General features: G+C 54.8%; 1 protein-coding gene across 2 annotated transcripts; it reads right to left on the bottom strand.

Annotated features, from left to right (window-relative positions):
• Nucleotides 1–822: 822 nt before the first annotated feature.
• On the bottom strand, nt 823–6,886 carry LOC135577623 (SUN domain-containing protein 3-like). 2 transcript variants are annotated; one of them, XM_065047754.1, is made up of 6 exons: nt 6,559–6,886; nt 5,243–5,301; nt 4,583–4,779; nt 3,421–4,010; nt 3,082–3,249; nt 823–2,566 (listed from the first exon to the last, which is right to left on the bottom strand). In XM_065047754.1, exons 4-6 carry the CDS (start codon nt 3,562–3,564, stop codon nt 2,372–2,374), a joined length of 507 nt encoding a protein of 168 aa, XP_064903826.1. In that variant the 5' UTR covers nt 3,565–4,010; nt 4,583–4,779; nt 5,243–5,301; nt 6,559–6,886; the 3' UTR covers nt 823–2,371. The 2 variants fall into 2 exon arrangements, with proteins under 2 accessions (XP_064903826.1, XP_064903825.1); XM_065047753.1 differs by lacking the exon at nt 823–2,566 and having other exon boundaries at nt 2,577–3,249.
• Between the last annotated feature and the right edge of the window lie 7,456 nt (nt 6,887–14,342).

Here is a 14,342-nt window from a genome sequence, read left to right as displayed (position 1 = left end):
AAAACATCCTTCCCACATGTAATTTGGATGGTTTCTAGCTGATCCATGGTGCTTCATGTGTTCTAACGTCTGCCTTCTCCACCATGTGGTGATGGATCTGTCTCTGTGTTTGTGTGGCAGGCATCACATCAGCAGCATTGTCCCAGCCAGGTCACTGCATCTCTTTCTGTTCTCCCTCTGCTGTCACCATGACTGTACCAGCGCTCTGATGTGCTTTCTGACCTCATGGACCCTCTGGTCCTGCCTCCCTCCTGCTGGTCAATCCTGTTCCTGCAGGAGAAGTGATGACCAGTCAGTATCCCCTCTGTGGCACCTGGACCTTCCAGAGCTGGACGGCTGGTGGGAACTGTCACCATCAGCCAAGGCTCTGTGTGAAGTCTTCTCCTGGCACAGGAACAGCTCTGGCTGTGCCTGGTGAGCACCACGCTGCACCACGGAGAACAGCAACACTGGTAGAGTGGGTCTCTATGGTCTCTATGGGTCCCTATGGTCTCTATGGGTCTGTATGAGTCTCTATGGTCTCTATGGGGCTCTATGGGTCTCTATGGAGCTCTATGGGTCCCTATGGTCTCTATGGGTCTCTGTGGGTCCCTGTGGGAAAGTTGACGGGGGGACCTGTCGACCCCAGCAGCCCTGGGCCCCACCAGGGCCCAGTTCAGCAGCCCTGGGCCCCAGCATGGCCCAGTTCAGCAGCCCTGGGCCCGAGGCTCAGCCCAGGGACAGCCCCACAACCAGGGTCAGAGCGGTTCCTGCTGCTGCCCCGAGGGTCACCAGCCCCAGGCAGCCCTGAGCCAGAGTGCAGGTGTCTGAGCTGGGCTGAGCTGGAAGGGGATGCAAAACAGCTCATCGGAGGAGGCGATGGAAGAAGGTGCCGTGTGTGTGACACCGGGGGTGAACCAACACCCTCAGTTTGGTATCTGGACCCGTGCTGGGCTTGCACATGGACTAAGCCCCAGCTCAGAGCACAAATTGCTGTTCCCAACCCTGGGTGCCAAGCGCTGGTCCTGCTCTCTCCTCCCTGGTGCGACCTGAGCGCACGACTGCCCTGCCTGCTCCTGCCTTGGGGCTTGGAGAGCTCTGGTGAAAAGGAAAGACAGACTGGTGTGGGTATGGGATATTTAAGTGTCCTGGGATTGCTTTGCTCTGTAATGTTCCCGGGCTATTAACTCAATATGTGCCCAGAGAGGCAAATAAGTCCATGAACCCACTTTCCTGTTAAGGTTTCCTTCTCACAAAAACCCACACTTCCATTTTCTCATCAGCAACAGACTGAAAGATGGAAGCTGAAGCAGCACGTGCCTCTTGTGAAAACAGGTAAGAACAGATGGTTCCACTCAGTCGATCCTTAGTTGCTTCTTGCATAGGCAAACTGTCCATTAATTTAATCTCTGGTGTCCAGGCAGGGCCTTGCTGATGTTCCTGTGTCACAGCAAGAGTGTGGATGTCAGGCTTTCTGCAGATTTGTGACTGAGTTTTCCTGTTTCTTTTAATTAGGACAATCTTGCTGTGTGCTCCTGAAGTCTCCCATAAGCTGGTGGGTTTAGAGAAGGACGGGGAGCTCCAGTGAGCTCAGAGAGGACCAGGCAGCATCACAGGCAAAGCAGACGGGAACTCAACTGGGTGAACATTAATGGAATTTATTGACAGGTGAAACTGCCGTGTCTCCCCCGTCTTTGAGCGGATCACCGTGCACCCTGAACCGATACAGGCAGGTGTAGTCCGGGTGGCCCCAGTTGCTCAGCACTTGCAGCCTGATGTAATTTACGACCCCAGGGAGCTCGTTCTGCAATGACAAGAAGAAATGAGTCGCCTTTTCCTCTCTGGCACGTGAGCACTGACAGAAGTGTCGCAGCAACGGCCTCAATCAGCAGCTTCCTTCCTGCTGCCCCACAGGGGCTTTGACCTGTGGTGGTCCAGATGTTCTTATCCTGCTCTACCCCATTGGGCCATGAGAACAGCAAAGGAAGAAGCAGCTACCAGATGCCTCAGCAAATACACTGGAAAGTTCTCACCTGCTTTGGGGCACAGGTTTCCACCGTCAGAAGACCCAGTGCTGGGGTCAGTATAATGTCTTGTTGCCTTCTCTAGAAAGCCATGGAAACAGAATGGCCTCCATGTCACTACTCACTGCCAGCACCAACAGAGCCCTCAGGAAGCCCAGTATTACTGGTCTCTAACTGGCAGACCAGCAGTCGTGCATCCTACAGGATGCGGCCGCTTGTGTGCACTTGGGGTCCAATCAAGCTGATTCCAGCTTCAACCGTGGTGCTTATAAGCACTGAAGTTTAACCCCAAAATGAAAGAGAAGAGCGGCAGTGCAGGCATCTGCCACCAGGGAGATAAAGCAGAAGAAAGGCAGCGTGGCACTCGCTCAAGGACAGGGCTGCCTGTACCCTTTGGCAGGGAAGCCTCTCCCCATCCAGCCGTGTTTCTCCTCCTCTCCTGCAGTTCCCCTCCCTCTGTGTCCCCATACCTTCAGCTGGAAGGTCTGACTGGGATTCAGGGCTGCCAGGAAAGTGAACTGTCCCAGGAACGTTCCCTGCTCCTCGTGTTCTTCCTTGAAGCCCTACAGAAAAACAGGGGTAGAGAAAACAAGAGCGTCTGGTGCACCATGGAAGACTGAACTTCAGCTGGTGAAGTACGGGGTTATTTCAGCTACGTAGTCCAAGTATGATGAGCACAAGGACAAGACGAGAAGCTGCAGGTGGGCAGCACGTCACACTTGCCCACTCAACGAGTCCAAGCTGGCAGTCAGAAAAGGAGCAGACACTCCCAGTGAGAGGGAGGTGACCTGAGGATCACAAATGCCACTGGGATTGGAAACCAAGAAGGTTTAGGACCATGTACTGCCCAGCTCCCTTTCCTTGTGGCTCCTGGAGTAGCATCTTGTCCCAGAAGCTGCTTTTTGAGTGGTACATTGAAAAAAAGAGGAATTCAATGGGAAGGAAATGACCTCAAGGAGCGTGTTTGTTCTGAGAGCCAGGAGGAAGCTTCAGACCCCTGGACTCTTTGACCCATCTACACCCCTTGCTCAGAAATGCTGTGCAACCCCCTGCCCCCAACTCCAGAGAAATCACTTACATAGACAGCAAAGTCCTTTGGAGCTCCGGAGATGCTTTCTCCATGGAATGCTGTCCCTGAGACATGGTCCATGGTGATGGCTCTGGGAATGACTGGCATGGACAGCTTGATGAACACGTGTCCCTGACTTCCTGGGAAGGGCCAGCAGTTTCCAGGATGATTTTCTGGCTGAAAGGACAAGAAATACTCAGCAGGGAGACACAGGAGGAGAGCAGGTCCATGAGAGAAGGGGGCAGGAAAAGAAGCTTCCAGGAGCAAAGACAGGGGGGAAGGACAATCGGAGCAGCGTGTGTGGTTCATTCTCCCAACCTTTGTTTTACTGCTTCTGGGTGCTCCTACCTCCAGAATAAGCTCAGGGGACCTCATGTAATCCATCACCGGCAGGGAGTACAAGAAGAACTTGGCTTTGCCAGTTCGGAAGGATGGAGAAGTCTTGGAATGAATGACAGCTGCCCCTGGAAATTGAAAGATGATCATGATCATCAGGCAGTGTCAGGAGGAATGTTACACTCTCAACTTGAAAAAGGCTTCTCAGTTGTCATCCATGTCCTACAGTGGGTTCCCCTTATTCTTCTTGGCTCGACCCCTCTGGAACACACAGCAGGGAGTCATCAAACTGTCGTATTTGGCCATGGCAAAAGACAAAACTGTGAACCAGCCTTTCTGTGTTTCCCATGGGGTCTGGCCCATTACAGGCTCTGTCAGTGGGGGCACTTTTAGGGCACAAATTGACCCTTGACTTCTCGCCCCTTCTCTCCTGCCCCTGGGCATGTTCCAATGCCCATCCTGTCAATCTGGACAGGAAGCGTTTTGGAACTGGTTTGTTTGTACAATGTCACAGCACCTGCTGATTTCAGGGCGTAATCCGGCATCGGGACTTGGATTGCCTCCAGCTTCTCCAGGGCTTGACTGATGATCTCGTGAACAGCCTGGGAAGGAACACAAAGGAGAGCGCCTGTTGGAAGGAGAAGGACCGGGGCAAGCAGCTCCCCTGCAAGGCCAGCCAAGGTGAGCGGGTACAAGGCCCATTTCAGATGGAGGGAATGCCCACATTGCCTGGAAGCCTCCCAGGTTTGCTCTGCTCTGATTGTCGGGATCAGAAAGGGGGACTGCTCACTCCAGTGCTCTGAATGCTGGAGCTGCAGGAAGGGGCTTTTCCTGTGGAGAGACCCCAGGCGAGGCAGCACGGACAGATAAGCCTTCTGGGCATGAGATAGGCCTGGCTTAACTCTGCACTGCTGAGACCATTCTTTAATTCCAGTCCTCCCTTGAGGAGGACCCGAGATCTGGGCGCAGAGGAAGGTACAACTCAGACAGCTGTCGTTCCCGTCACGCTCTCTCTTCCCCATAAGGAAGTGTGGAGCAACACGAAAAGGAAGCGTGGCCATGGCAGCACTTGTTCCAGCAGCACCAGCCTGTTGGCTGTGACAGGGAATGGAGTAGGATACATGCGGATGGAGGATAAAACCCCTGAGTAGATCCTTCTGCCTCGTGCCCTTACCCGTCCGGTAACGCCTGGGAGCTTTGCCTGCTTCAGTCCTTCATGCAGAGCCCGCTCAGCCACATCCTTAGCGCTCCAGCGCAGATGATAAAGCTGTTCCTGAACCTCACGGAGCTGGTCTGGCAGGGGCAGGGCTTTGCTCAGGTCTGCAGTGCTCCACGGGGTTAAGGCACCAAGTCGTCCCACATGGTAAACACCTGTGGAACACACACCAGAGCTTAGAACTTGGTCTAAGGCTGGGCTATGCCTCGGGCTGCCCGCTCCCCTTTCAGTGTCTCTCCCAAGTGCCACAGTTGTCTCTCCTCCTGTTGTCTTTGACAGTGGCCATCATGGCGTACGGGCTCCGCAATAGATGGACGTTCCCTGCCCTGGACTGTGCTCCTTGTCCTGCAGAAGATTCTCAGCCCCTGGGGCAGGAGAGATCAGCCACGGCCTCTCCCTGGGCTGAAGAGACCTGGCTCAGCCCTCCTGGGGAAGGCAACTCAGCCCTTCCTCACCCACACCCGTCCCGCTGGAGCAGGGACTGGCACAGCTCTGTGGGGACTTTCTGCTCTGGGCTGAGCTCCTCTGCTCACAGCGGGGGAAGCGGAACAGGGCAGGATGGAGCCCCGAGTACCTTCTAAAGCACCGTCCTCAGGTCGGAGATCTGCAGAGACTCACCAAAATAGAAGATACCAAGGAGCAGCACCAGGGTTGTTGCCTTGAGAACCTTCATCGTCCTGCAGAGCAGATAAAGAAAAGGCCGGTGAAGCTGGCGGTTCCCATGCAGATCAGCAGCAGACTGGAGAGCAGCAACATGGACTCAGCCCTTGAGCCTGGCGTTCCTGCCGTGTGCATTGGCTTGGTCCTGCACCAGCTCCAGTCACTGCTGGAGGTGTCATCAGCTGCACAAGTGGGGGATTTGTCACGGCAAAGATTGTTTCCTTAGGGACAAAGGGCTCAAGATTGACTCCAGACTAAGAGCAGGAGTTGCAACAGGACTTCTGTCCACACTTTGTGTCTGTGGGGCTGGAGAGGGATTCTTTGGAAATGGAAGGGACACAACAAACGCCTGTTTCTCTCGCCCAGCATCTGATCGGCACTTGTGCTGATCCTGTTCTCCACCCTCTCAAGAGAACGTTCAGCCTGTGCCCCTACAGTCCAACAGTTGCCAGGGGGGTGTGCATCTCCCCTCTCGCAGCGTTTCTTTAGCAGCCGGGTTATCTCTGGCCCTTCTCTTGGCAGAACGGCAGACAAATGCAGACTGGAAAAAGGGAGGGAGGGCTAAATGTCAATGCGTGCTGGCAAGCAACGGGCAACCAAGGAAGCACCAAAGAAACTCCGGTGTCTGGGCCCTGCTGCCCTGAGCCTGATCTGCCAAGACACAGCACACACCGCTCTGCAAGGGCGAAATTCCTCCTGCCTGTTCCAGGAGGCTCTCAACAGGCTCGCAGCGACACTCATCTGGAATAAACAATCCCTTTTGTTCTCCTAGAGAACTCCTTGCACCACTTTGAGGACACTGAGCCCCTTTTCTGAGGCAGAGCCCTGGTGAGGAGCTGACCAGGTTTCCCAAGGAAACCTCCTCTGTCAGGAACACAAGTCAGACCCACGGCCAACAGAGGACACGCTGGTGTCCTTCTGGTCCCTGTGGAGAGGAAAACCAAGCAGGCTGAGGGACAGAACCCACCCTGCAGAGCACAATACAGGACGGAGCTGAGCTCTCACAATTACTGCAGCAGGCTGTGTACAGGCCACCCCTGGGACTCTCTCTGTCCCATCCAAAATGGACCTGTCCCTCATTCTGCAGAGATCAAAGGCTTCTGGGCCCAGCCCTCAATTTCATGAAGAGACTGAAAGGCGGCTGCTGCTCCAGCAGCTCCAGACCCGGCTCTCAGGCTGCCCTCGTGTTCCTCTCCTGCCCACCCTCCACCCACCCCAGCTGACGAGGTGGAAAACACACCTGGGGAAAGGGGAGGAGGAGTTTTCAAACATACCCGTTCAGACGTTCAACTTTCTCTGTGTGTCCCTTGGTACCTGCTGAGGTGCAGGTAACAAGCATCTTCCTTGCTCAGGAATGAGCCAAAAACTCTGCGATCTCGGTTCCCTCAAGATCGAGAGTGGCCAAGGCGCAGGGAGACCCCTGGTCTTATCCCCTGCTGTGCCGACCTCATTGCTGACGCTGCTTTGTGACACAACGGCAGTGGGTGATGTCACAATGGAAGAGGCTGCACCTCGTTTGGAGGCAAAGTCCAACCTGGCAGGAGCGGGTCTTGCAGTCCTGTCTGCAAGGGACATCTCCCCCATGAGGTGACGCTGCCTCGCATTGGTCCCCTGGGTCGTCACTCTGCCCTGTTTGGGGCCTGCCCTTCCCTGAGAGTGGCCTCTGATTGGCCCCCAGCTGGTCAGGCTGCTCAGATGCAGTTCACCTGAAGTGACGCTCTCTGTGATAGGTCACCCGGGCTGTCACTCTGCCCTGGTTTGGGCCACCCTTTCCCTGAGGTGACGCTGGCTCTGATTGGTCAGTGGCTGCTCAGGCTGCTGCAGTGCAGTGCCCGCCCCTCAACTGAGATGTGACCTCTGATTGGCTGCCTGGGCTGGCACTCTGCCTGGGCCTGCCCTTCCCTGAGGTGACGCTCTCTCTGATTGGCCACCTGTGCTGTCACTCTGTCTGGCTGTGTTACCTCTCCATGTGGTGGCCACAGCAGAGGAGGAGACGAGGGTGAGAGGCACCAAATTCATCCTCAGTGCCACAGGAGTTTTTCCTGACCTTGTGCTGACCGTTGATGTCGGGCTGTGCACGATCAGCGCTTGTTACAATACTGCCAGCGACTTCTGCTTTGGTAGAAAAATGGTTTCAGAAGCTGATGGAGTAAAAAGATTCTCAACCTCACGGCTGAAGTCGGAACGAACCTTCCTGGACTAAAGCTGGAGGAGCAGTTGGAGCTTTTGAAACGTAACATTCTATACTGGCCGGCAAGCGCCTTTGTTGGCTTGGCCGGCTGCAGGAGGCACCGGCTGCTTCGTGCTGGTGCCTTTCGCTGACATTTGGCGCTATGAAAACGAGCGAAGCTGGCAATGACTGCCATTTCCAGTGTTCCCCAAACGCACAGGTAAAGGCTGCAGACCTTAGAGTGCTGTGGATCCTGGATTTCCTGACACAGCCGTGTTGACAGGGAGCTCTGTTATGTAAACGCAGAAGCTGATACGTCTCTCTGGGTCATGGTGGGGGGAGGGGGGAAAAGTGGGGGACGTGTCCCCTGCTGTGACCCTCATGTGCCCTCCAGGTTCCCCGTGTCCCCCCCTTCACACAGAGCTGATGGCTCCGACAGGGTTCCAAGAACTGGTGTCACCTTGTTTGGTTCCCGTCCGCAACCATCCCCACAGTGGCCTTGACTCCGTGGTGACCCTGACCCCACGGTGGCCTTGACCCCACGGTGGCCCCGACCGTCCCAGTGGTGGCCCTGACCCCACGGTGACCCTGCTCACGTCCCCAATGGCCACGGCCACCCCTGCGGTGACCTTGGTGGCCATGGCTGTCCCCTGTGGTGTCCCCTGATGGTGACTGTCCCCATGGTGGCCACGGCCATCTGGCTGTCACAATGGTGGCCTCTGATGGCCCTTGATGGCCCCGTTGTCCCCTGGGGTTCCTCCAGTTTCGTTGGTTTGACGCACTCGACCCAAAGCTGGTTTGGCAGAATTTTGGGGGGGACTTGAGGGGAGGGGAAAGGGCCCCCCCAAACCTGGAGGGGAGGGACCCCAAGATCCAGGGGGGAGGGGGGAACTTCTCCTTCCCCCCAAATGTGCGGGTCCCCAAGTGGCCAGTGGGTTGTGGGATGTCCCCCCTGCTCTGGGATAAGGGAGGAACACCCCAAAACCTGGAGGGGGGCTGGACCCCGTGACCCCCCCGACCGGGAGCTTGAGGGGATCCCCAAAATATGGGGGAGGATGTAAATACTAGGGGGGTCCCCCAAAGTCTGAGGGGGGATCCTCAAAAGTTAGGAGGTTCCCCAGATCCCAAGGGAGGATCCCAAAGCCCTGGGGGGGTCCCCTCAAACCATAGAGGGGATCCCCAAATTCGGGGGGACTGCAGAGCCGAGAGAGGTCCCCAAAACCTGGGGAGGATTCCCCAGATCCCTGTGGGGGGAACGTGAAGCCCTGGGCGGTGTCCCCAAAATATGGGGGGAGGCCTAAATACTGGGGAGTTCCCAAATTGAACAGGGGTCCCCAGATTTTGGGGCGGTCTCCAAAACTTAGGGGAGGGTCCCCAAGCCCTGAGCGGGGGGTGTCCTTGTCCCTTTGTCCCTCCTCCATTTTTGGGGTTCATTCCTGGGGGTCCCCCATCCCTCTGTACAGCACAGAGAGGCGCCCCCAAGCTGGGGGGGCGCTTGTGCTTGTGGGGGGGCCCCACCGGGATGGGGGAACCTTCGCGGGGGGTTTTATTTTGGGGGGAGGCCCACGGCGTTCCTCAGTTTCCACAGGTAGGGCGGGCTGGTCCATTTATATCTATTTTACAAGGAAAATGTGTCTCTTTTTGGGGGAGGCATGTGAGGGATTTTGGCAACAAAAGTGTCAGCCGGGGGTCTCCCCACTTTGGGTGGGGGCCTCTCAGTTTTGGGGGGTTCAGCCCTGCCCCCCACCTCACCCTGGCTCAGTGCTGCCAATGATACAGGGGCCCCCCGATGGCTTTTGGTGGGGCCCCCCCCTCAAAATGGGGCTGTGTCCTCCCCACCCCCACATGTCCAGGGTGGGGGACACAAGGAGCCCCCACCCCCCCAGGTCCAGTGCTTTTGGGCGGCACGAGGACCCTCATGTCGACACGGGGTGGGGGGGCACGAGGGGGCCATGTCCAGCTGGGGGGACACAGAGGGGCCCTCGTGCGAGGCTGCGTCCTCGTGCAAGGCCGGGTCTTTGCCGCAGGCTGGATCCTCGTGCACGGCCAGGTCCACGTGCCTCGCGCCCCCCCGCCCTCGGCCCCCCCGCAGGCTGCAGCTGTTGAGGTTGCTGTTGAGGGGAAGTGGCTCTGGGGGGTCATGGAGGCCACCCGGGGGGGCTCTGCAGGGAGGGGGGGCCAATGGAGGAAATGGTGGGGGGGGAACGAAGTGGGGGGAGCAAGGAGACCCGGGGGACACAAGAGTGGGGGGGGCACAAAGGGACTAGGGGGACACAAGGGGGGGCACAAGATGGGGGAGAAACACGGTGACTGGGGGGGCTAAACGAGGGGGTACAAGGGAGAGAATGAAGTGGGGGGAGCAAGGAGACTCAGGGGCACAAGCGGGGAAGCACAAGAGTTGGGGGGGCACAGGGAGACTAGGGGGGCACATGGAATTAGGGGGCACAATGGGGGGCTTATAAGGGGGGGGGCAATATTAGGGGCACAAAGGGACTGGGGGGCACAAGGGGGGACACAAGGAGACTGGGGGAGGCTACGGGGGGGCACAAGGAAAGGAACGAAGTGGGGGGTACGAGGGCAGACGGGGGGCACAAGATTTGATGGTTCTGTGATTCTCTGATTCTTTGATTCTGTGATTTTGCGGTTCTTTGATTCTGCGATTCTATCATTACATGATTCTATGGTTTTGCAATTCTATAATTCTTTGATTCTTTGAATCTTTGATTCTATAATTCTGTGATTCTATGATTCTATGTTTCTATGATTTTATTATTCTGTGATTATTTGATTTTTTTATTCTTTGATGTTTTTATCCTTTGATTTTTCGATTCTATAATTTATTGATTCTATAATTTATTGATTCTAGGATATTATGATTCTTTGATTCTAAAGCTCTACGATTCTTTAATTCTATGATTCTTTGATTCTACGGTTCTTTGATTTTTTGATTCTACAATTATTTCATTCTATTACTCTGTGATATGGGTTTTGGTTTTTTTTTTTTCTTCTGTGATTCTATGATCCTACAATCCTGTGATTCTGTAATTCCATGATTCTGTTATTCCCTGATTCTATGATTATGTGATTCTACGATTCTTTGATTCTGGGATATTATGATGCCTTGATTCCCTGGTTCTTCGATTCTAAGATTCTACGACTCTAAGGTTCTATGATTCCTTGATTTGATGATTCCATGATTCTTTGATTCTGGGATATTACGATTCCTTGATTCCCTGATTCTTCAATTCCAAGATTCTATGACTCCAAGGTTCTACGATTGTTTTATTCCAAGATTCTACGACTCTTCAATTCTTTCCTTTGAGCCCAGAGCAGTTTGGAGCCTCCAACCCTCCCGTGTGTCACCTGCTCCATCCTCAGCTTGGTGGAGGGGCAGAGACAGCTACCGGCACCTGGCACGGCCGTGAACTGCTGCTGTGAAGCGGAAAATCATAGAATGGTTTGGGTTGAGACCTTCCCAGCTCCCCAGTGCCACCCCTGCCATGACCAGGGACATCGTCACCAGCTCAGGTTGCTCAGAGCCCCGTCCAGCCTGGCCTGGGATGTCTCCAGGGATGGTTCACCCACCACCTCTTGCTCAGGATCAGGAGGTGCTGCTGAGCCCCCTGGGCTAAATAACCCCCTTGTTTGGGCCCTGAGACTTGGCATCTGAAGGAAGAGGCTCAGGCTGGTCCAGCCACCCCTGCACGACTGGGCACAATGCAGAGGGAGAGCGAAAAAGGATGCAGAGGGAGAGGCTGAGGCTACACCTTCCCCCTCCCGAGGGCTCCCAGCAGGAAGGACCCGTCGCTGGTCACGTCCCTGTATCCTACTCCCATCCTCCACAATCAGTCTGGAAGCATCATTACAAGATGCTTCTTGCAGCCCCATCTCCCACTCTGTGGATTCTGGTCTCACCCCCCAAACCAGCCGCCGTTTCTCAGGGAATCCACCTCCCTGCACGCACCGGATCCCCGGCCAAAACCGCTTCAATCAGACCAGACCCTGCATCTCCCCCCAGTGCTGCAGCACCCGCCCGACACCTTTTAGTGACTAAAGAAGAAATGGGACCACAACAATCCTTGTACAGGCCTGAGCATTTGATAGATGTTTCCTGCTATTCAGGTTTAGCCGGGAATTGGGTGCATTGGATGGGGTGTCCTCCTCACACAGTGCTGCACAGCTCCAGGGCGTCTCGCTCGCGCATCCGTGGGAAGCCTTTTCTGACTTAGTGCTCCCTGCATATATATTTCATACTTTCCTGCAATCAACCTTTCCTTTTTCCTGGCTTGGCCTTTCCCAGCGAGTTCTTGAGGATTGGCTTCCTCCAAACTGCTTGAGTGCTGCTGAAGGAGGATGAAGGGACAGCTCTGGCGACCCAAGCGCTGTACTCACCACCAACAATCGTCCAGCACCGCAACGCAGGTTTCACAGCTCCTCGTGTCCAACCCTGGTGTGACCTGATTACAGCAGGGGGTGAAAAAGCTCAAGCAGCCAACAAGAGAACTGTAGAACAGAGTCACAGAATCATTTTGGTTGGAAGAGACACTCAAGATCAAAGTTCATCCTCAAGACTCATCACTGTTGTGTTTTTTTCCCCAGCACTAATGTCCATGTTTGCCAGGAGAACACAAGCACCTGAGTCTCTAATCGAGCAGCCCTGGAGATGCTCTGTGCTTTGGCATATTTTCACTGAGAACTCTACATGCTAATTTATTATGCTCAGCAGCTGTAGAAAGCTTCTGCCCTTCTATCTCACAAGGCTGCTTGCATCGATGAAGGCTGAAATTTAAAAAATGTAAAGAAATAAACAACCAAACAAAACCCAAACCAAGCTCCTCCATTGTTTCCTGAGTCGTCAAACTCTCTAGGGAAATCAGGTGGCGCCACTTAGGACTGGGTTTGGCTATGACAGCAATTTTATTGTTGCAAACACACATGTCAAGTTCAGCGGTCAGCATCCTCTTGAGAATGTTTGTCTGTGGCCTCTGATGGTCAGTGGCCAGTTTTGATGGTAATTTCAGTCAGGAGTACTGAACGCTTCTGTCCATAAGCCGTGCACCTGGAACACCTGGCAGAGAGGTTGGCAGCATTGCCAGGTGAGGCTGCAAACGCAGCCTCCTTTGCAGTCTCCTCTCCAGTGCTCACTTTGGATTTCTTGATCTTCTTCCCGTTCTGGCATTTCCCTTTAAAGGCTGGATCGCCAGAAGTCTCACTTCTATCCTTCGCCGCTTTCTTTCGGGCACACCGTCACCCTCCTCTGCACAGGTCTGTTTTCTCTTTCTGCACGGCGGTTTTTCGTTCGCAGCCTCTGGGTGAACGGGCACTGGAGGGAGCGCACCTTGTTTTTCGAGCAAGTATTTCCCAGGCTGCTGCTCCCCTCGCGACCTGGGGTGCCAGTCTGCTCGGTGGCCGCTCGAGCTGTACAGCCATTCCCAAATGGAGCTTCTGCCATACCCTGAGCTGTTTCTGGCCCTGTGGGAAGAGCGGCGCAGGATCCCACTGCCACGCCGCAGCTGACGGGGAGCGCGCTTCTGCGTTTCCACAGGGCCGGTGCGCCTGCGCTTGGGAGGCGGACAGTCCGGGTGGCTCCCGTCCAGCTTCTCCCCCTCCTCAGTGGCAGAGTGCCTTCTCTTCCTGCCGCAGCGCTGAGGGCGAGGCGCTGCGGAGTCCCGTGGGCTTCCGTTCCGGTGGGTCCTCTGCGTACTTGCTTCACCTTCCGGCTTTCTCGGTGCCACGAAGCCTCCAGAAAATGGACTCTTCAGCTCTGGAACCGACTTTGCCAACCCAGTGCTCTGTGTCTCTTGGCGTTCAGCGCCCGCTCCAGGGGTCAAATCGTGGTGCCTGGAGAAACAACAGGGATCTTAGTCTAGGGTTGTTCTCGCAGCCTCCACGTGGCTTCACTCTCATCCTAACATCTTCTGGCAGCACTTGATATGACGTGCAGAAGACTGAACCCGGACTGGAAGCTGGAAATTAGATCGTGCTCTGCCAGTCCTATCTGCCCCTTCCAGAGCAGGAATTCATCTTTCTACCCTCTTGAACCCCCATTTCACCTCTCTTCACAGCTAGCCAGGCCCAGAGAGCAGACAGATAGCAATTTACACAATCACAACAAATGAGTGCCAAACAAGGAAGAAGAAGAAAGGACGGGGCCATCTGCAGAGCAGACAGAACTCAGCTGGACGGTCTTTCTCTCTTAGGACAGAAAGCAAAGCCCACCGGAGAAGAACAGCAACGACAAGATCAGAAACAGGAGAGGGAGCGTATTCTGAACACCCTTTCACACGTGTTCTTACCTGACATAGAAGAGTAAATATGCGCGCTGGCCAAGAACCGTCTGGATGTCACACAGAACCACAGACTCATCGTCCATCTTGTACCACCGTCCATCGCTGGCCTGCAAAGCAAAGCAATTCTATCTTCAGATGAACGGCAGGCTTTTGAAAACAAAAACACAGGCAGTACATCACTGAAGGGCACAATAGACAAATGCAAATCACACTTTTACCTTTACAAAGCAGTAATAGTGTCCTTGCTGACAGCTGTGACCTTCATGGACCAGGACGGCATACAAGGAATAGAGGAGTGGTCCTCCAGCCGCTTCAGATGTGTATTTGCCAAGGTCCAAATATTCTGGGTACCGCACGACCTAAGGAGACACCAAGAGGATTCCCAAGTTATCCTGAGAGTCTTTGGGAAGCAGCCTGAGAAAATCCTGTCAAAGGATCTTCTCAGTTCATCAGAAACAGGTGTCGCCATGTCATCACCAAAGTGGCAGAAAACTGTTCTCGGCCAACCCAACTCTTCATGAGCACCCAGGTGCTCATCTTCACCCTGGAACTTTCCTCTGGCCACAAGGGCAAGAGCAAGGCAGAGCTGTTGCAATTC

The sequence above is a fragment of the Columba livia genome, unplaced genomic scaffold (assembly GCF_036013475.1).
Source record: "Columba livia isolate bColLiv1 breed racing homer unplaced genomic scaffold, bColLiv1.pat.W.v2 Scaffold_127, whole genome shotgun sequence".
Taxonomy (NCBI): Eukaryota; Metazoa; Chordata; class Aves; order Columbiformes; family Columbidae; genus Columba; species Columba livia.
This window is presented reverse-complemented; position numbering and strand designations above follow the sequence as displayed.